Source organism: Motacilla alba, chromosome 1 (genome assembly GCF_015832195.1).
Source record: "Motacilla alba alba isolate MOTALB_02 chromosome 1, Motacilla_alba_V1.0_pri, whole genome shotgun sequence".
In the NCBI taxonomy this organism is placed as follows: domain Eukaryota; kingdom Metazoa; phylum Chordata; class Aves; order Passeriformes; family Motacillidae; genus Motacilla; species Motacilla alba.
Genome location: NC_052016.1, coordinates 90,327,656 through 90,348,240, shown reverse-complemented (window position 1 = coordinate 90,348,240; position 20,585 = coordinate 90,327,656). Strand labels below are relative to the sequence as shown.

Here is a 20,585-nt window from a genome sequence, read left to right as displayed (position 1 = left end):
TTGCAAAACCAAAATACACTTCAACATGATTTTCCTTTCATTATCTAAAAATATTTTCCTTTTCTTTCTGAAGGTTTCATTATCTCTTTCCAGAGAAGGAAATATGTTTGATACTCTTGGACTCATTTGTATGATTTTGTGGTATATGATGCTATTTCATCCCTTGCATGCTGACATCCAGTGTATGGAGTGTAAGTACGTTTTTGCAGATATAATCTGAGAAATGAGGTTTAACTCTTCATTTATCAGAGATACTTGCAACGAAACTGGCAATGTCTACCTTAAGCCTGACAGATACCATCCTCTGTATTCAACAAAAGCAATAGCATATCCTTACTGAACTTATGCTGCGACACTTTCAGCAGATGCACAGGAATCACCTATTACAAATGTGAATGTGGACTGGAAGAAAATGGAGCTGTCCTGGGAGAGCAGCAGGAATTTCTCTGAGTACAAATGTATCATCATGGGCAGAGGCATGGAATATATAGACCCAGAGGTAAACTTGCTATTCATTGAGATAAATATTCGCACATTTTATCAATTTCATTTGGAAAGTTTTTCATTTTGGAAAAAAATGAATGTCGCAGAGAAAATCTGACATGTGGCTGTTTGCAGTCTATCTACAGCTTGATCTCTTAGGACCTGTGGAAAGCCATCAGCAATGCCAGGGTGAGATGAGCATTTCTCATAGCATTTACTGTGAGATGAGCACCCAATGCATACTAAAGAATTGAAATTCTGACACCAAAGTAGAAAGAAAGTGATAGTCTGAACTGCAGCTATGTTGAATCATGAGTAGGAATGTAATTGCTGAAAAAAAAGAGGCTGTGAGATTTAAGTGAGACTTCTAGAGACTTTAAAGAGACAGAGCAAGAGACCCCCCCCCCAAAAAAAAATCCCAGAAACACTGCCATGGATGAGGGTTATCTTAAATTCTTCACTTGTTTCCCAGTAAACTGGATCATGCCTGTAGCACAGGCTATGTTATAAACCCACATTATCCAAAGAGGAAAATAGGAAGCTCAACAGAGATAGGGATGGCTTATTTAGCCTAGCAAAGCAGGTGCCTTAGAAATACATAGTACAAAATATATCACATCTTTATGGACAAGTGTATGTATAACACCATAGACACTTTTTAACCCCTGGGCAGGTCAGATGAGGAGTTTTGTTTTGCTTAATCCTTTCATTAAATTCCTTTGTGGCTCCCCTATGTATTTGCCATCTTCTGTTATGCCATTGGGCCGCTATCAGTCTCTTAAACAAGTTGCACACTAGTGTAGCATCCACCTCCTGAGCTGCAAAGCTTTTTGTGTAGTTATGTTGTTGATCCCTCAGTTCCATTCTATATCACCCTTGAGTGCTAAAGGAGAGAGATAGTGTTTGAAGCAAAAACATAGGTATACATGGAATTGCAGTCCAGAGTTGCACTTCCATAGTCAGCCTCATGTAACATCAGAAGAGAAAAAGCAGAGAAATAAAATACCATGTTCTCTTTACAGGTGTTTAGTCCACTATGCAGCTTTCCAGTGGAACTACACATGCCTCTGCACAAAGGGATAACCTTTATCATCGAAGTGCCAAACACAAACATCTCAAAACAATGCAGCTTTCTCCCTGGAGGTAATGTATATGGTCTGGCTAAGGCTTTATGCATTTGCAATCTTTTAAAGGTAAACACTGCCTTAGAAAACAGTTATTTACATAACAGGTAACTTCTATATTTTCTATTAAAAGCTTTTTCTTCCAGATCTGTTAAAAATTATTTGCTCTGTAATAAATGTCTCCATCATTCTGCAAGAGATGTATTACAACAAATGTATCCATAAATGTATTATTCTCTTTTATACTAAGGCTCCAAAATGCTAATAAATTACAGTGGTTTAAGGGTGGATTCAAGTAACTCTTCTGGCTGTTATAAATTAAGATGTAAGCACTTATTTATGGAATGCCTTTCTATTGGGCTGTTGATGAGTTTGTTGCGACCCATTTTTCCCTTCCTTCTCAGCTCAGAGTTCTCCATTAAAATTCCCCAGCCACTGGGGGTGCAGCAGCTGTGTGTAACTGGAGTATTTCAGACATGACAGAGGTGATGGATTAGCAGCTTTCTCATGTCTGAGCAGAGAAAATGCTTGTTGCTCTTCTCTTCCTGTAGATTTGCCAGTGGAAACATTCATGGTGGCCCTCAAAATATAAGCCAGAATACCAAAAACTTCGGTGTGTCTCCCCAGCTGGCGCTACTTTCCAAGTGTGCAGCTTCCCCAGAGGATTCCATAAGGTTGTCCTCTTTATTGGGCACTGAAGAGGGCTGGAGTCAGTAGCAGAGGAAGCCTCCATGCTTTCACTGAATTTAGGACATAGCACAGTGAGAAGCAGAAAACTGGTTGAAGAAGAGAGGAAGAGGCTGAGCATGCCTGCAGAGCCCAGCCATGAGGAACCTTCAAAAGCAACGAGGTTCCCATTTCAATGTGCTCCAGAAAAGCAAAAGGACACGTCACTGTCATGCACATGAAGGTCAAAAGATCTAAGGAGGAGCCTGCTTAATTGGAGAGTAGGAAAAAGTCCAACCTTACTTCTAAAAGTTTCAGCTTCTTAAATCCTCTGTGTAAACATGTCAGGAGTAGTTTCCTGGGCGTTAATTGAAAAAGGAGAAATACTTATCTTTGTAGCAGCATGGATGGTATTAAAAGGCAATGTGCCTTCTTTACTTGTGGAATGCTTCACTGACAGGTTTCACAGTTCAGAGGCAGTCAAAGTGGAGTGAAAATAGAGTTTTCTCTCAGTTGTCATTCCTAACCCAAGCAACAACTGGGCAAGCTGGGCTTGCAGGTATCTTACATACCTAAGTGTGTGCCAAGATCCTCCAGCTTGGAGGAGTCACATGATTTTTCCTCATCATGGATATTCCTGTGTTTGCAGGCATGAAGGGGTCAGCCATTGAAAACTTCTCCTGTGTGATTTATAACATCTTCCTCATGAACTGCACTTGGCAGGCAGGAAGGGATGCTCCAGCAGACACACAGTATTTTCTCTACTGGCAGAAGTCAAGGTAAGTAGGTCTGCTTGAGACAAGGAAGTCTGAATTCTCATTCAACACATCACAGTGCTCATGTTTAACTGAAATACTTTGCTGTGTGCAGAGATGAAGAGGAGATGGAATGTGAGCATTACATTAAGGATGAAAATTGCAGAAATGTGGGCTGTATCTTCCAAAACGTGAGCATAGGGATTGAAAAAGCTTACTTCCTGGTGAATGGGTCTAGCAAAGACTCCCTGATCCAGTTCTATGATGAATACATTGAACTGTATAAAATTGGTAAGTAATTGAACATTTTACTTTATTACTGTTTTATAAAATAAGGAAGTGGGGAATTTTTCTTGAAAAGCATATTAAAACAAAGTCTGTAGCTGTTGCAGGATTCTGCACTTCAGGGCAGACTTTGCTTCCAACAGCTGACAGGATACAGCTCCAAAACTTGACTAAAACAAGACGAGGCAGACTGGAAAAACTGCTGAGACAAGAGGTGTGGACATAATAATGAATTCCAAGTAATGAAACACAATGGTTAGATTTTCAAGGCCACCTTTCCTGAGGGCTTATTTTTACCATATCTTAATTTCACACTTTTCTGAGAGCCACAAGAGCTACATGTCCTAAAACCAGAGTGAGGTTCAGCTTCCAAATTAGGACAACATTAGTTAAATATGTGGGTACCTGTGTGAATTAGGTATTTAAGCCCCAAGAGAAATCAGGTCACACTGAGTCAACTATATTATAGGCACTCCAATTCAGATGTCTTGAATGTATCATGAATAATACCACACACACAAAAACTTCCTTCCTTTTTTCCCATGGAAACTTGTCAAGGTGAGGTTGGAAAACAGATGTAGAAGAAAATGACATTCTGCTGATTGCACTAGTGAATTACACAAAATCTTTCATACCTTTTCTTTACATGAGCTTCATTTACTTCAGATGTCCAAAACCTGCAGTGATATATTCCCAAGTTTTGGTTAGGTATTTTACTGCTGTTTACCAGATAACTTCAGTTAGCACCAGCAGCACACAGTTGTACATCAGCTGCCTCACCTTCACATGCATTTTGCTCTGAAGGCATGAGTTGTAGTTTTTTAGTGACCAAGCCTATATTAATTATTCCATTTTTTCCCCAGAAATACTCACTGCTCCATTAAATGTCACTGCCCATTGTACCAGAGATCCAACGGGCTGCATAATTACATGGCATCCACCCCTTACAAGTCATGTGGAAAACACAAAGTGTTTTCAGTATGAAATTAGCATACAAAATAAGGTAAAAACAATTTCTTGCTTTGTGTTTGGTACCATGCCTATGCTCCTGCATATCTATAATATGTACATTTCTGACTTCTTTATTTGTTAATTTTTCTCTCATAAGCTGTAGTGTCCTCCTGGTGTCATATCCCACCTGTCATGAACTTCTGCAGCTCAAAGGCTTACCATGGTAGCAATTGCCCAGCCACAAGACCATTACAGGAAAGATCAGCTAAGGGTTAAACATAAATATACAACCGCAATAAAGCAACGCATCCTTAAATCTCATTTGTTTACTAAAACCAAGACCAAAACCTTGCAGGCTGCCTGGATTATCTGGATTTTGTATCTTTCACGCATTAATAGTGTCTGCCTTGGTACCTATTGGTACAAGGAGCAATTGCAGCAATGTTGCTTTCCAGCTGGTTGGTATAATTTGACAATAAGAGCTTGTGTGAAGTACTTGCAAAGTTCTACATAAAGATATATATCACAATAAAGCAATATCATCAAAACATTTATTTGAAAGAAATATATGCTAACTCTTGTTTCCTGTGCCACAATCAGAATGGATGAGGTTCAGTGTAGATTTCTACATTTGGGTAGGAAATTCATCTCCTAGACTGAGACGCCTTAATGTAGGTGTCTGCACAGGAGCACGAATATCTCCTAAGGGTCAGTGCACATCAGGGCTCCCTGCTGTGGAGCAGTAGGTGCCTCACAGCCCTTGAGGGGCTGAAGGTACCAGCAGTACTGACATGGAGATGGCAGCTAGCTAACTCACACCTTCCAGTAGGGACCAACAGAAGTAAGACAGCTGAAGCGGCACTTAACATTTAAGGTTTAAGCAACTCGTTTACACCCTGCTCATTCCCAGCACAGGCTGATGACTTCCATCATGTCCTAAGCTGAAAGCACTCAGCTGACAATGAGTGATGGGAAAATGCTAGTCTGCTTTACAGTGAAAGACACACTGTGGGTGTGTTTTCTGTAATGAGACATTCCTTCCAGTTGTACCTTTCTGACTTTTCCATAATGCTGGCTATTGTGATATTACATGTGATAGGTGTTTCCAGGACCTCAGCTTTTCAATGCTTTCTGAGATCATTGCTCTTGAATTTGTTCACTCATTTTTGAACCTATCATTTCTCATGTTGAGAGACACCATTCCTATACCTATCATTTTCTTCAAAATTTTCAGGTTCTTTGATCCAGGTCAATATTTGATTCCAGTTAATTAAATTTTGATTGCATAGGATGTGTAAGCAGCTCTTCACAGAAAGCCCCTGAGCATGGAAAAGTCTAACAGAGACTTTGACTGGAAGGAGGACAAATTTGCTATTCACATCAATTTTCACAAACTATTGTGAAATCACAGCTTCCAGATCTGCTGTGTTTATAGGATGATGTGATTGCTTGTGCAATTTGGATGTGGATGAGAATGCATAATGTGTATAAAAATACCCTTAGTGGCAAATACAGCTTCTCACATCTACTGATAAATAATTAATGTTTCCTTCCTTTTCTAAAAGGAAATGTAGGAAGACAAAACTCTGAATAAAATGTTGTTATTCTGGGACATTACTGGAGAATAATATCTGATTGATTTTTCAGTTTAAGATAACCTATGATCTTCAAAAGCAAGGAAATGAGAACAATATAGAGAAATATTTGATTGATAAGAAAATAATAAAAATAAAGATTTGTCTTTGTTTTGCAGGATGAGCCCAAAGAAGAGAAAAAGCTTCCTCGTGTAAGTATTCTTGTCACATACAAATTCGTGCTTTTGCCTACTTATGCATATAAATACCATTACAGAAAATACACTTATAGAACTACAGGTTTTGTATCAATGTAGCAATGAGAATTCAGAAAAATATGTTCCGGTGATATCTGTAAGTGTAAGTTTGATACATCACTTTTGGATGGGGTAGGCAAAATTTTCCATGCATTTCACAAAACTTCATACATTCCATCTATTGCACAAATAGATTTTGTTCCTGACAGATGTGACATTTTGCTTACGAAAAATCTGAAACAGTCTTTCTCATTGGAATAATACCACTGATAGCTCAGGACAGCTACGCAAAGGGAGTACAACAATCTTCAAAACTTGGGAAATGTAATAAAATAAATAAATTTAATAAATACTGTCAGTCTTCCCTTGACAAGTGAGTGGTCTTCTAAGCCTTGGAAGGGCTTGGCAGATTCCAGACTTTGTATAAAGTATCATGAGGCCAAATATTACATATCTGTTATTGTTTTGTCTCAAGAACATTAAATCTGTTTAGCAATGATAGACACCATCCTGTGTGGTTGGTTTAATTCCTGTTGTTTAATTCCCATGAAGGGAATTAAGCCTGTTTAATTCCCATGAAGGTTGCAAGGGGAGTTTACAGGGTACTTCTCCAATTTCTGCTTTGTGTCTTTCAGATTTCTTTAGGGTCCACAAACAAGAACACACACCCCAAAAAAAAAAAAAAAAAAAAAAAAAAAAAAAAGTGTCCATAAAGCATAATAAAAGAAATGAAAAATCAAAGAGAAAATAAACTTAAAACAAAATTTAATCTTCAAAACCCCGATAGTTTTGCTGGCAACATAGTACATACCTAAAAAAAATCATACAAACTAGTTTTTTTTTAGAAAGTGTACCAGGAAATTTACCCACAAAGTTTCTTAATATTTGCCTATGAGGTGAAATGCAGAGTCTGATCACTTTCCTTTTAGGTAAGGAATGACAGATATGAATTCCAAAATTACAATGAGAAAAAAAGATATACCCTGAAAATCAGAGCACGTGGAAAAAACTGTCTCGTAAGCTCAAATTGGGGGGAATGGAGTGAACCCATTGAGTTTGGTAAGACCATAAATTTTTTTTTTTACAGTATTACCTTGCTTGCTTTCCTTTCATCCTCACAGAAATGAATAAAATCTTAATTTTAACCCAATTACATGGAAGGAACTCAGGGAATTTTATTGACATGGAGGAGTAGCTCCAATACTGTGGCAGCAGAGCCTTTGATTAGCTGGGATGGTGAAGGCAGCAGTTACTCAGATGCCAGGGCTACAAAAACAGATTGAGACAAACCCATCCTTGCCTTTGGTCTGCTGTGATGAGGCTGCCTCTCTGTTCTCTTAAGTGTTTACATGAATATCATCCCCTTCCTTGCGCAACTTTCTTTTCACCCTTTACACTAATTTTGCTCTATTAATTGTTCGGTAAGTCTGTTTATTCTTCTCTTTTTCCAGAATTAAAAAAAAAAAAAAACCTCTCTGAATTTTGATTCTCTAAATTTTAAATATTTAAAAATGTTTAAAATGTATCAAGTCTATCTGCATTTTTGGACAAAATTCTACAATGAAGTCAGGTTGAAGTCCTTTAGAACATTAAAAAAATGTGAAATTCACATTCCTTACATCATACAGTCACAAAGGCAGCTTTTTACCATGCTAAAATATTTCTATCTCTTGGTTGTTTCAGGTCAAGGAAAAGATTACTTTATTTTTGTGATTTTATTTCTGATTGCACTTGGAACAATCTCAATTACACTTCTCCTGTATTGTCTTTTCAAAAGGTAAATCAACCCTTTTTCTCTAGACACTACTGACAGAGTATTGTCTATATGAAACACATTCCTCCAACCTCCTACTTTCCTACCTGCAAATTTAAATAATCTGATTATCAATGTCATGAACTATTACCACCAGGATTGCTGTGGAGGGCCCTGTGGTATGCAAAATCACTAAGTGGAAAAGGAGGAAAGGATGTTGAAGTTATTAAGTGATTGGTTCTACCAGATCCTACAAAACCTTTTTTTGTTCTTATTTTTAAGGTAGCTTTTTTTGTTCTTATTTTTAAGGTAGCTTTGAAGCCATTGGCTGTATATAGTACAGACAAGAAGGAATCCAAATTAACATATTCTTATTTTGAGAAAACTTCTCACTCAGTGGTGAAAGTTAGGTCACATGATTTATTCAAAGTAAATTATTCATAATGTATTTACTGTGATTCTAATCACAAAATAAATTTTAATAACCCAAATTCTAGGTGTAATAATAGTTACTCACCAGTTACCCCACTGAAAATATTTTATTTCTCATTTTATTTGTAGAGCAATAGATATTCAATCTTGAAAGTAAAAAATGTCCTTAAGTTACACCACAAAATGTTTGTGTAAGTTATATCAGCAGTATTTTCGATTTCTCCACAATCCCATTTTCTACCCAAAGGTACTGCAGTTTCAAGAACCTATTTCCTCCCATACCACAACCAAGAGACAAATTCAATGCTTTAACTGATGAAGATATCCAGGTATGATTTCTTCTCAATTCAGTCAAATTTGTTAACTTCAAACCACCACAGGCCAAAGACTAGAAGAACTGACTTATAAAAGTAAGTGTTAACATTTGGTCCAAAACTAATTTCTGTCATGCAAGCTATTCTGCTTTGAAACCTTTGAAATGCTCTATGCCAACACTAAAAGATTGTCCTGGAGATATTTACTGACATATTTTAAGACCAGAATTTACACTTTCACTGAGAGTAAATTTTCTGTAATTTCTGTGTGTACCAGCTTTGCAAGGTTGCTGTTCATACTTTAAAAAGACCCAAAGTGGGGATACATTTTCCATTAGCATTTTAAAACACCAATGGTCATAATATAACATGAATATATATTTCATAAGCCTGACCTATACCCATGTAAAAATCCGATTACACTTAATGCAAATCAACAAGGCTGGAAAGACTTAACAGTTAAACAAACCTTCTTCTTGCTTCAACACAAGATTTGCAATTTCAGTGTTTTGGGTGAATTGACCAGTACACTGTAGCATCTGTGTGCAGCCTATTCTGCGTGTTTATTCAGCCTTACTTTTAAAAAGCCTTTTTAATAGCTTGGTTTAATGAACCTAAAATCCATTACTTTTTACCCTTATTCCTTTCCTGTTTACAGTGTCTTACACCTGCACACTGTCAACAACAAGTAACTCTTCTGTCTATCACTACAACCAGGCTTCAAACCATTCATGCTTCTCCAAGCCATCCATTTGAGCAGTGGTTTGTATGGTGACTGCACAGTGAGGGGATGCTTTCCCTCAGCTGGCTAAAGCAAAGACATACTTGAAGTCAGTCAATCAGGTTAGTCATTACTTGCCTAAAATTCAGTGGGCAACACCACACATTCCAATGAGGATTTCAAGAGTGACATATATATTTTCCTTCAATTGTTTAGAAAGAATCCCCTAATCTCTGACTACTAAAACTCTCCAGTTTTGGTAACTATACCAGCTTGTTGTCCAGATTTGTGTTTGGTCCTACCACCTTTGGCTTTCATAGAAAGTAGGTAGGAGTGTGACTTAGACAGTTTTCCTCATACACGTTAAGTCATAAATACCTGGTTTCTCACTTCCTACCAGGCTGCCAGAGCTAAGGCTACAGAGCAGCAGCAGTCCACAGTCCACCACATTAAATAATAATAGCGAGGAAAGTAACAAGCAGTTTTGGAAAATTGCATACCGTTTGCTTGCTTTTCCTGAACTTTAGTGGCTTCCAAATTCCTGCACATATACACTACCAAACACACTCAAACCCAGAGGACTTTGTGGATGAGGTCTGCAAACTGCGGCACAGGCACTCCCATGCAGGAAGCAATGCAGCAGCAGCAGTTGCCAGAGTTAAGTGAAGCCCTCACATTATCTCACACTTGCCAACCACGGCTGTGAAGAGAATATGATTTTTGACATTTTTAAATAGTTTGATCTCCTCTTAAAACCTCATTTTATTTTACCTCTTCTCTCCAAACTCAGTACCTTTAACACTGATTGAATGTTGTAATCCTTCAAAGTTATTAAAATAACACAGTACAAAAAGTACCTTTACAAAAGCTTTCCTCCTCTGAATACTAAACACTCTCCCTGGCATTTAGTGCTAATGGATTTTTGAGCTGTTTTGAAACCTGAAATATCCTTTGCTAATCACACCTTTTTAAAGCCTCATTTTCTCATTTTCCCTCTATTTACTCAATGACCTTTCACATTTTCTAACTCTTTTCTTCTATTACACAACACTTTTCCTGAGATCGCTGGAAAAGCTCATGATTAAAAAAAACCCTAACTTTCTGCACTGCATCCTTAAAACACTCATGTTAAAGAAATGACAATTTTATTTGCTTTAAGATCCTATCAACCAAATCGTTCAATGCATCAGACAACTTGCACTCCTCTAATCCATTTTATTTTACTCATCTTACTACAGACCAATGATTTTCTAGTCACTCTCCCCATATGCTTTCCTCACCATTACCGAGTTTTATCGCCTCTTGCTTGTAGTTAAATATATTCCAAGAACTTGCAACTCGTTGTGCATTTTCCTCGGAGAACAGTAAAGTAGCCCAAAACACCATGACCACAAAGCCCTGCAGTGCTTTACCCATTCTTCAGCTTTCCTAGAAAAGAAGTCCCCAGAACACCCTGGTTTGATGTTCTGCAACATACCCTCAGTACTACAGCAAGCTTGCTTTTTTTATCTTTTCCCCCAACCAGCGGCATCCCTCCTTTTTTTTTAAATCTTTCCTCAAAACTTTTAAACTCCAAGTGCTCTATGAGTACTACAATCTTACCCAGCAGCAGGCACTCTCCTAGAACTCCAGGTTAGCCAAGGTAAGAATGTGTGACAGCAACCAAAATATTTTATCTACATGCCCAGCCAATACCTACGTGTGGAAAATTCAGCCAATATTGACTGAATAAATTCTTTCTAGCGCCTCAGCTAAGGTTGTCCAGTGTATAAATCAGCTTCTGTTTGTCCTGCTGCTGACAGCTAATACTGATCACACATATTGAAACATTCCTTAATTGTCCTCAAAACTGTTTTCTCCTGCCTTGGAATAATTTATTAAGTATTAAAATGATGGTATTAAGATGGTATGCCTTTGGTACAGCTGAAACTAATGTTCAGAATGATACCAGCTTGTAGCTTACTGCATGATACAGAATTTTCTTTCCCTTTAGACAGAATATGTAAATCTACCAACAAAAAGTCATACTGAGAAAATAACTACAGTTGAAGAATGAGCCAACTTTCCAAAACCACACCTGATTCCCCAACGTGAAAGAAAATTATGGATCCTGCTGACAAGAACTTCAAACCAGCCTATAAAGGAATATAATCACCTATAGAACCGTTTGTCCCCTTAAAATCCACTTAAAATGGAGTACATGAAAAAAAGGAGCAAAATCACTGAAATTTGTTCTTTCCCCTTTGTTCAAACCCACAATGCCTGGCAACTAAGCTTTTCTGCAAGCACCTACTTAGAAGTGCTTAAACCTTGCTAAGAGGTTCTTCACAATGTGAGACAAGCCCTCTCAGCCAGAATAAAGCTGATACTTCTTGACGTCATTGCTATGAAGCTTCTTTCCTCATTATCATGATTTCCTGTGGGTTGACAACCTTGCTGTAAAATGCCACAGTAGTTTTACTGTAATTTCTTTATGCCCAGTTATTTTTAAAGCCCAAACCAGCTATTTAGAATGTGTTTAAATTTGCTCTTTGATCTTCCAAGCAGTAACACCAAGCTATCCCAATATGTGCAATTAACTTTATGCAAGACAAGAACAGAAAATAAAATTATTCTTGTCAAATATAATTATTAATACTGGCCTTAGTCAGCCATTTCATGAGTTCAGTATTGCAACTGTAAGTAGACCTCTGCAACACTGTGATCCTGTGCACTTTTAGTATGTATCTAAGTAACACAAAAAGCACTGAAAGCCTTCAAAAAATCTAATAGTTGTGAGAATATAAAATAAGATTTAATATTTAAGAGCTAGATGTTACATGTAAAAATTCCTCACAAATGTATTTTAGTTTCTCCCTTCAAAGGGTGCAAATGCTATTTCCAATGCCTTTTAAAAATAATACAGGCTTTAGATGCCAGTATTTTCTTTTACAAATGCTGGATGGTTTCCTGTTCATACTGTTCTAAATGAATGAATTTCAGTGTTTCAATAAGACAGAGAACAAATGTTTTTTTAAAAGTCTCATTTATTGTTTGCCTCTTACATCCCTAAACTGCATCACACATTGGAAATTGCTGCTGCATGACTAAGGGAAGCCATATATTAAAAAAAAAAAACCAAACCTGAACACCACAAATTAGTTCATATTGAATGTATAGCATAGGGAAACTGCAATTTGATTTAAACTCTGTGTCCCGGTTTAGGGAAAAATTGGGAGCATTTGTTTCTTTTCCTATTTCTTTTCATTAAACCTTGTTCTGAAGGGGAGATTGGGTGTGAAAGTTGCTGTCAGGGGCTGCTGAAGTAACTACCACATTTGGTTTCTCTCTATGCTTGGGCTCTCTCACAGGGAGGTATCCCATCATTATCTCTACCCTTGCAAGGCACTGATACAGAAAGAAACCTGATTAATGTTTTTATATAGACAAAATGTCTTCCCCTGCTCCCCCAATAATTGACTGGCAGGGTTAACACCAAATGACCTGCCTGCACCACAGGGAGCTGCTACTGCCACACAGGATGTAAGAACCACTTGTAGTAGGTAGATGAAGTTTGCCCGTAGCCTGTGCACGAAGCAGCTGTGTCATGTCCTTACATTCACATACAGATGAAAGCAGTGCTTGTGCAACAGTGAAAGGAAAAAGGTAAAGTACACTCAGGAGGAAGGTAATAACCAGCCAAGCAGGAAATTTAAATACTTCATCTTGAATAGCAATCTCAGAAGGCACACAGAAGAACTCAAGACAGCTCAGTCAGCCTTCAATGAGTCACACAATGACACACTTTTCCTTTCTCACGATATAGGAAGAACTCTTAAAACATGTAGTTCAACACCTTCTTTTCCTCTACTGGTCCCTCTACAATGTCTTTGCAGATTACAAAGTACAAAAGATTATATACATATGAAGAACGGCACATAGGTATTACATTATCTCAAAGAGCAGTTATGAGAAATTACTCAATCTGGTCTTCTGACCATCCCTAAACATCAATCAGTTAATACTGAAGGCTGACCTACTTTGATCTGTATATTTACAGCTACATAGAAACACACACATTCCCTCCCCACAACCCTTCAACTTCACCTATTAGACTGCAACTCATTTCAGATTAAATTCAACCTTTCACAGAGCTACTGACCACTGCTAGAGATGAGGCCAAACAGTATCCTGAATGGCACTATCAGCATTTCCAATCAGCAGCAACAATGCAATACATAGGTCACTCAGAAGTTGAAGGCATTTACTGGGTTCCTGGGTTTTTGCATGAATGCCATGATGCTTTCCATACTGATTTGACAAAAAAATTTTTTATTTTAGGCTGTTTTACCAAGGGCAAGAGCATTACTTTTGAACAGTCCCTGGTACTTTGGGTTTTCCTAGCACTACTACTGAACCCCCACCCCATAATTTTAAATCACAGAAGTTGTAAATCAATTTCTAAGAATCATGCAAAAAGCCACCTGCAGCAGCCCATCACACACTATCAGGCACAAGGAATGGGAGTGGTTTCTATTAGTATAACCCATGCTTCCCCACCCCTCCTTCCTAAAGATCTCACATTAAATTTTTTTTTTAAAAGCTTATTTGTGTAAAGGTATCACAGGACCCATTATCTGAAACAAGTTTTCAAATACAAGAGGCTTTTCCAAAGCTTTTATATAATAATTTCAACACAGACCGAGTAAGTATGTTTATTGTTTTACAGCAGAATGCCCCAATTTAAGAACAAAGTTGCTAGATGTTCAGCTGTGCAAAATGGTACATAGTGCTTCAGTACAAGTGGAAAAAAACATGATTTGTTAGCAAATGCTTTCAAATACAATTTTATGGTCCTATAAGATAAGACTTGAAACTGAAGACTGATCCACAGGCAAATGATTTTTTTCTGCCAAAACTGGACCTCACAACTTTGGACCCGGAACCAACACCACTCATTCCTTACTGCTGTAAAGAAAAATTGTCACACTGAATTGCCAGATTCAGTGTTTTCATGCGTGTTACAGAGAAGTGGATCAGTTGTCTATGTCAGTTTCTAGCCCCATCTAGAAGTATCATCTGGCTCCGATAAATAAGACTCACAGGAATTTCTTGAAGGTCAATGGTCCATAATGGTAGTTATTCTACATGATCTGCTCAACTTGATTTCCAATTCTATTTAGGCTGTTTAAATTACTTTCTTGAATTCATCGTACAGCACAAGCACGAAAGCACCCCCCATGCCTCTGAGAACATTAGACCATGCACCCTTGAAGAAGGCCTTTCCTCCTTCATCCCTTGCAATCTTCCGCCAGCAGTCAATTGTTCCAGAGTACATGATATCAGCTGCAGGAAAAGAACAAAAAGTTATTCTTAATTCCTACTTCATCTCAGGTAATTTTAACAACTGCCCTGTTTCATTTAACTGCTTTGTGATGTCCCAAACCACAATGTTAAACTGCAACACAATACTTACTAAAAAAATTATGCCTCCTTTTTAATATCTTTGTTTAATCAAACAATGCAATCAGGTAGTACAGTTTTTCAATTTCATGCTCCATAATGAAAAATCCTCAGCATAAATAATGACAATCTCAGTCTTACTGCATTTCCTCACTTGAGTATAATATAATAAACCAGATTTATGGAGGAAGGAACTGTAACTCTGAGGATGGCATTTGGTAAAAAAGAACTCCATCTTGTTAACGCTGTTTCAACAGCATGAACAGCTCTGTGGATTTACAGCCTACCTCCTTTGCGTCCTGACTGCATCATCATCCTACGCCGCACTGTGTCGAAAGGATAGGACACCACGCCAGCCACAGCAGTCACTGTCTGGGCGATCATCCAGCTGATAACAATGTGCGTATTTCTGGGATCTGGGAGCATGCCTGCAGTAAAGCAAAAAGAAGCAATTAGCTTTTTACCTTGCACATCCTCCTCTGGTTCATTCCCTGCATGATGGGTATTTTACTAGATAAACTAGTATGAAACACTGTAGACCCATACTCTAAATAAAATTGCAGCAAAACACTTCACAAACTTTAAACATACTGAAGCCATATTTGGAAGACTTTCCTCTCAGTAATCACGGTAGGTTACAATTTAAGCACAAGCATTCTTTTTAGACTGGCATGAGAAGACTTGACTGTTCACTATGCATTCAGTAAAGAAACATCACTAAATTAAGTCACTGTCCCTGTGGATAACATTATATTACAAATGCATCAACAGCTTATTTCCCAAAATGTCAAGCTTAAAAATTACTTTGCAAAAGCACTGCTCAATCCCATTCTGCTAAACACATGGGGACTGGTCCAGTGTAACTTTAGTATGCACTGAACAAAAAATAAATTATTCTAATTCTGTCTGGTCACCAACATACTCTCCTGGCCTTAGGAGCAACTGCTTGAAGTACAAAACCAGTACTTGCAGGTAGGCTGCTGGCCTTAACACACGCACGAGACTTCCCTTGTATCAGCAGTGTCACAGATGTGGCACTGATATCCCCATTCACCTATCCAAAACCAGACAACACAATTCTAAAACCAGGTTTTTCAGATCCCCTCTGAAATATTACCTTTCGCTGTATCATAGATCCCAAAGTAGGCAGCTCTATAGATGATGATGCCTTGGACAGAGACATTGAACCCTTGGTACAAGCCACGCACACCATCAGACTTCGTGATTTTGACTAGACAGTCCCCGAGACCAGAGAATTCTCTGTCTGCGCCAGCTTTTCCAACATCAGCAGCCAAACGGGTTCTTGCAAAATCCAAGGGGTAGACAAAGCAGAGGGAAGTGGCTCCAGCTGCACCACCAGATGCCAGGTTACCAGCAAAATACCTCCAGAACTGAGTGTGCTTGTCTACACCTCCCAAAAACACCTGCTTATACTTATCCTTGAAGGCAAAGTTAAGAGCTTGAGTTGGGAAGTATCTGATGACATTTGCCAAGTTTCCTCGCCAGAAAGACAGCACTCCTTGTTCCTTTGGAATACGCACTACACAATCGATGATACCCTTGTACTGCTTATCAGCAGCAATCTGTTTACTCGCATGTTGCACCTGCAAATAAAAACACAAATATTGATCACTTGCCTTGACAGGTCTATGCTGCAGCTAGGCTTAAACCTGCTTCTACTATAAAACAAAGTTGTTAATTCTGAGTGGCCATTGTTGGTTTTATAGGGAAAAAGACTTAAAATTGCTTCCAAGCTTTCTCAGAAACCAGGAGTTGGCAAAACAAGAACAGAAAACTGAGAGCCATTCCTCTACAACTTTCTGAAAGGAGACTGCAGCAAGGTGGGGGCACACCTCTTCTCCCAGGCAACTAGTGACAAAACAAGAGAACACAGCCTCAAGCTGTGCCAAGGAAGGTTTAGGGGGAACTAGGGAACGAATTTCTTCACACCAAAGGTGATTAGACTTTGGAATGGATTGCCTAGGGACTAGTGAAGCAACTATCCCTAGAGGTGTTCAAGACTGGACGTGGCACTTAGTGCCAGTTTACTTTAAATTAGACTACGTGGCACTAGATTGGGCTTCATGATCTCTCTGAGGTCTTTACCAAACTGATTCCGTCAGGTACAAGGGCAAGTATAAGACAAGTACATCACGACAAATTCAACAGGCACCCGTAGAGGTGAGAGCCTTTACTGTCAAAGACGGGCCTGTGGTGGGACTCGCCTGACAGAGCCGCGTCAGGCCGAGAGAGCTGCCAGCCAGAGGGACAGGGGCTGGGGGCGAGGGAGGAGCGGCCGGAGCCGGCCCCGCCGCGAAGGTCACTCGAGTCACCTTGGGGCGCCCCGGGTCACGCCGGGCCGCGCGCGCCGGCCGCCGCCCGGCTCCGCCCCCCCCCGCGGCCCAATCGCGGCGCGGGCGCGCGTCACGTGAAGGCCGCCAAAATGGCGGCGGAGAGCGGCCGCCCTCCCCTCCCCGCCGTGCCCTGGGCGCCGGGAGCGGGGGCGGCAGGAAGTGACACCAGCGGCGGCCGCCCCCCTCGGCCCGGCCCGGCCCTCCTTCCCCTCCCCGCCCCGCATGGCGGAACCGGCTTCGGCCGACCCGCCGCCGCTCACGTGACCTTCCCGCCGGCCGCCGCCGCCTCGCTCGCGCCCTTTGTCCCGCGCTGGCCGGGGCCCCCGCCCCCCGTCCGTCCTTCTGTCCTCGCCCGGCCCGGCGCCCGCGGGGGCAGAGACGGGCGCCGCCCGCGCTACTCGTTCTCGCCCGCGCCGCTGACCTGGAGCAAGAGCTTGACCCGCTCGATGGGCGCCACCGCAGTCTTGCTGATGGCGGCGGCGACGCCGCCCGCCAGAAAGTCCTTGAGGAAGGAGATGGCCTGGTCCGCCATGTTCGCGCCGCGCCGGAGCCGCCGGGAGGGAAACGCTGCTGCCGCTCAAGCCGAAAGGGCGGGAGCGGCCCCGCGCATGGGCTTAATGCCGGGCCGCGCTGGCCACGCCCCCGCGCCCCATTGGTCAGGCCGCCACGAGGGCGGGGCTTGCGGCGAAAGGGTCCCGCCCCCACCCCGCCCCTCGCCCTCCGCCCCGCTGCGGCGCCAGTGTCGCAGCGCCGCGTCACCCGGGCCGGCCCCGCCACCGCCACCGCCCCGGCCCCGCCACCGCCCCGGCCCGGCCCCGCCACCGCCCCGGCCCGGCCCCCGCGGGGCAGCCTGCGGGGCCGCCCGCTGCTCACACCACTGTCCCCACTACGGTCCCCTTCCCTAGCGCTCTCCGCGATCGCTGCCTGCCGCTGCCCGTGCGCCCACACCAGCCTGCACAGCCCAGCGGGTGCCCGCACCGCCCGGCACGCAGGCTATGCACAGGGATCTGGACGGGCTGGACCGATGGGCGCTACTTGTATGAGGTTCAACAAGACCAAATGCCAAATGCACTTGGGTGACAACAGCCCCGTGCAGCGCTACAGACTGGTGGCAGACTGGCTGGAAAACTGCCCCTCGTAAAAGGGACAAGGGATGCTGATGACAGTATCAGAAAATAAGCCAGCGTGTGCCCAGGTGGCCAGGAAAGTCAATGGCATCGTGGCTAAGAGGACCAGGGCAGTAATCCTGCTCCTGCACTCAGCACGGATGAAGCCACTCCTCGAGTACTGTGCCCAGTTCTGAGCCCTTTAATCCAGGAAAGACACTGAGGTGTTGGATCCAGATAAGGGCAATAGAGCTAGTAAAGCTCTGAAACACAAGTCCTGTGAGGAGCTACTGAGGGAGCTGGGGCTGGTTAGGTTGGGGAAAAGGAGGCTCAGGGGTGACCTTATTGTTCCCTACAACCACCCAAAAGGAGGCTGTAGCCAGGTGAGAGTTGGCCTCTTCTCCCAGGCAACAAGCAACAGAACAGGAAAGAATCTTAGGCTGTGCCAGGGGAGGGTTAGGTTCAACGTTAGGAGGAATTTTTTCATAGAAGAGGTGGTTTGTCATTGGAATGGACTGTCCAGAGAGGTGGTATAGTCAAAGTCCCTTGGTGTATCTAAGGAAAGGGTAGATGTGGCACTTGGTGCCATGATCTGCTGACCTGGTTTTGGGTCAGAGATTGTCCTTGATGATCTGACATTTCTTTTCCTACATAACTGATTCTGTGATTCTGATTCTTGGAAGCTGAGTGTGAGCTGCTGGAGCACTGGCTTTGGAGTGTGAGTCTGTGGGCCCAGGCAGCAGTCGATGAGCAGCACAAGCAAGTGAACTAGAAGGCTCTTTCTGCAACAACTGCTGGAAGCCAGTCTAGGAGGCAGACACAGCTTTCTGCGTGGGGTCCCTGTGGGGTAGCAGCAGCTATCAGGGGACAGGTGGAGGGGAGCAGATTTCAGGCACTGTCCAGGCACCAGTCAGTTCTGCTCCACACTCACCACCCTCTGGGTAATGCTGATCCATGGTATTTCCTTGTTCCCAAGTTCTGCTCCCACCTCCTCCTCAGCACTGCCAGTGCCAAGGTCACACCATGGGGCTTTTCTGTATGTCACTGAACTGATCCAAGACAATGGAATACCAAAGGACTTAGCGGCAGTTTCCTGTGGGACAATAGAGGGACAATAGGACAGGGTGGTTCCAGCTTCTTGTGTGGGCACTCAAAGTTAGATGCTCTGAAAACCTCCTCTACAGGCTGTCAGAGCAAGCACTCATGGCAGGGACTCAGGCCCTACCAAGACAGGCCTGGTTTCCATCAGTAACTTTGCTAATTTTACTGAATGCTGAAATTGATATTTTGAACCTATCAAACTTCTGTCTGAAATTGTACCTTTTCTTTCTAAAATGTGTTGGAATTGTTCTAGCTGGAGGGCATTAGTTCACATCACCTGCTTTCACTTTTTGTGGGTGTTTCCTACCAAAGTAAACAAGGCCAAACCTTTTTTTTAAACAGATGACTAGTGAACCACAAAGCTGCAGTAGCTGAGGTGCCAGTAACCACTGCTTACACATGTATGTACTCTGCAGGATTTCAAAATGAGGATGCCTCTCATGAGGGCATGTTGTAAGAAGAAAAGGTGCCAGGCATAGCCTTTGTCTCTGCTCTAGCACAAGATATGTCATATACTTTTTTTTTTGCACACCAGAAGATCAGCAGTAAACTGTGCTCTTCTAAAGCATAATACAGATAGACTGAAGTGACTCCTGTGCTCACAGACAGTTATGCACATAAGGTGTTAGAAGACCATATTCTGAACATAATTTATGAAATGGTCCCTGAATGCCTCATTCAGGGAGGCACACACAGTGTGGTAATTTTTCCTTTTAAAAAAAAAGTTTATAACTGATTGTTAATACTCTCTTAGCACAATACCTTGTCTGCAAGACTGAGATTTTGTTCACCACAAAATTTTCTATTGATTTAAAAAAGAAATTAATATTCTAAGACTCTCAAGTATCATCAGTGTGAAAAATGAAGGTAAAAGGCACATAACTTGTAATGGGGAACTTGTTCAGTCTGTAGTTGTCATGTTATGTTCAGCTTGAGAGCTCACCTGCAAATGACTGGGGGAAATCCTTTTTTCTCCATCACCATGCTTTTTCTTCTGTTTCTTCACCTTTTTTCCCCTCCTTATCTCATATTCTGCTCTCCACTTTTATAAGAGCTCACAGATTAAGTAGGGCTAAAAAGGTGTAGGGTGACGTTCTTGAAACAAACTCAGTGCCCTCACATTTGATATTAAATTACTTGTGGAAACTTGTGCTTTTATATAACTGCTTTTTTTTTGGAAGCCTCTCTCAAAGCAGAGCAGTCTGTCTTGACTCTCTCAGGAAGCTGCTGCTCCAGTTCTTGTTTCCAGAGTTTTTAAGTTGTTTCT

The 20,585-nt window shown here is 41.5% G+C and overlaps 2 protein-coding genes across 5 annotated transcripts in view; one reads left to right on the top strand and one right to left on the bottom strand.

Annotated features, from left to right (window-relative positions):
- The window catches only part of LOC119699729 (granulocyte-macrophage colony-stimulating factor receptor subunit alpha-like), a 30,965-nt gene extending 16,979 nt beyond the window's left edge, over nt 1-13,986 (top strand). For 2 of the 4 annotated variants that reach the window (XM_038133623.1, XM_038133632.1), the window contains exons 9-19: nt 74-191; nt 363-499; nt 1,506-1,626; nt 2,923-3,052; nt 3,144-3,319; nt 4,177-4,316; nt 6,018-6,050; nt 7,025-7,154; nt 7,779-7,872; nt 8,528-8,609; nt 11,309-13,986. In XM_038133623.1, the coding sequence (XP_037989551.1) occupies nt 74-191; nt 363-499; nt 1,506-1,626; nt 2,923-3,052; nt 3,144-3,319; nt 4,177-4,316; nt 6,018-6,050; nt 7,025-7,154; nt 7,779-7,872; nt 8,528-8,609; nt 11,309-11,371 (1,224 nt within the window). In that variant the 3' untranslated portion in view covers nt 11,372-13,986. Of the gene's footprint in view, nt 1-73; nt 192-362; nt 500-1,505; nt 1,627-2,922; nt 3,053-3,143; nt 3,320-4,176; nt 4,317-6,017; nt 6,051-7,024; nt 7,155-7,778; nt 7,873-8,527; nt 9,438-11,308 lie in introns of all 4 variants that reach the window. The other 2 variants (XR_005256512.1, XM_038133640.1) reach the window with 2 other exon arrangements.
- On the bottom strand, nt 12,324-17,718 carry SLC25A6 (solute carrier family 25 member 6). The gene is made up of 4 exons (XM_038133658.1): nt 17,533-17,718; nt 15,875-16,361; nt 15,045-15,185; nt 12,324-14,640 (listed from the first exon to the last, which is right to left on the bottom strand). The coding sequence occupies exons 1-4, from the start codon at nt 17,641-17,643 to the stop codon at nt 14,483-14,485; spliced, it is 897 nt and encodes a 298-aa protein (XP_037989586.1). The 5' UTR covers nt 17,644-17,718; the 3' UTR covers nt 12,324-14,482.
- Nucleotides 17,719-20,585: the final 2,867 nt, after the last annotated feature.

What these genes read in the sequence shown, in the direction of transcription:
- SLC25A6 (XM_038133658.1), bottom strand. Translation starts at nt 17,643, where the DNA reads ATGGCGGACCAGGCCATCTCCTTCCTCAAGGACTTTCTGGCGGGCGGC. An exon ending in GGGTCAAGCTCTTGCTCCAG is followed by an intron (nt 16,362 to 17,532) that starts GTCAGCGGCGCG and finishes TTTTATTTGCAG; the next exon opens with GTGCAACATGCGAGTAAACA. An exon ending in GCAGTCAGGACGCAAAGGAG is followed by an intron (nt 14,641 to 15,044) that starts GTAGGCTGTAAA and finishes CTTTTCCTGCAG; the next exon opens with CTGATATCATGTACTCTGGA.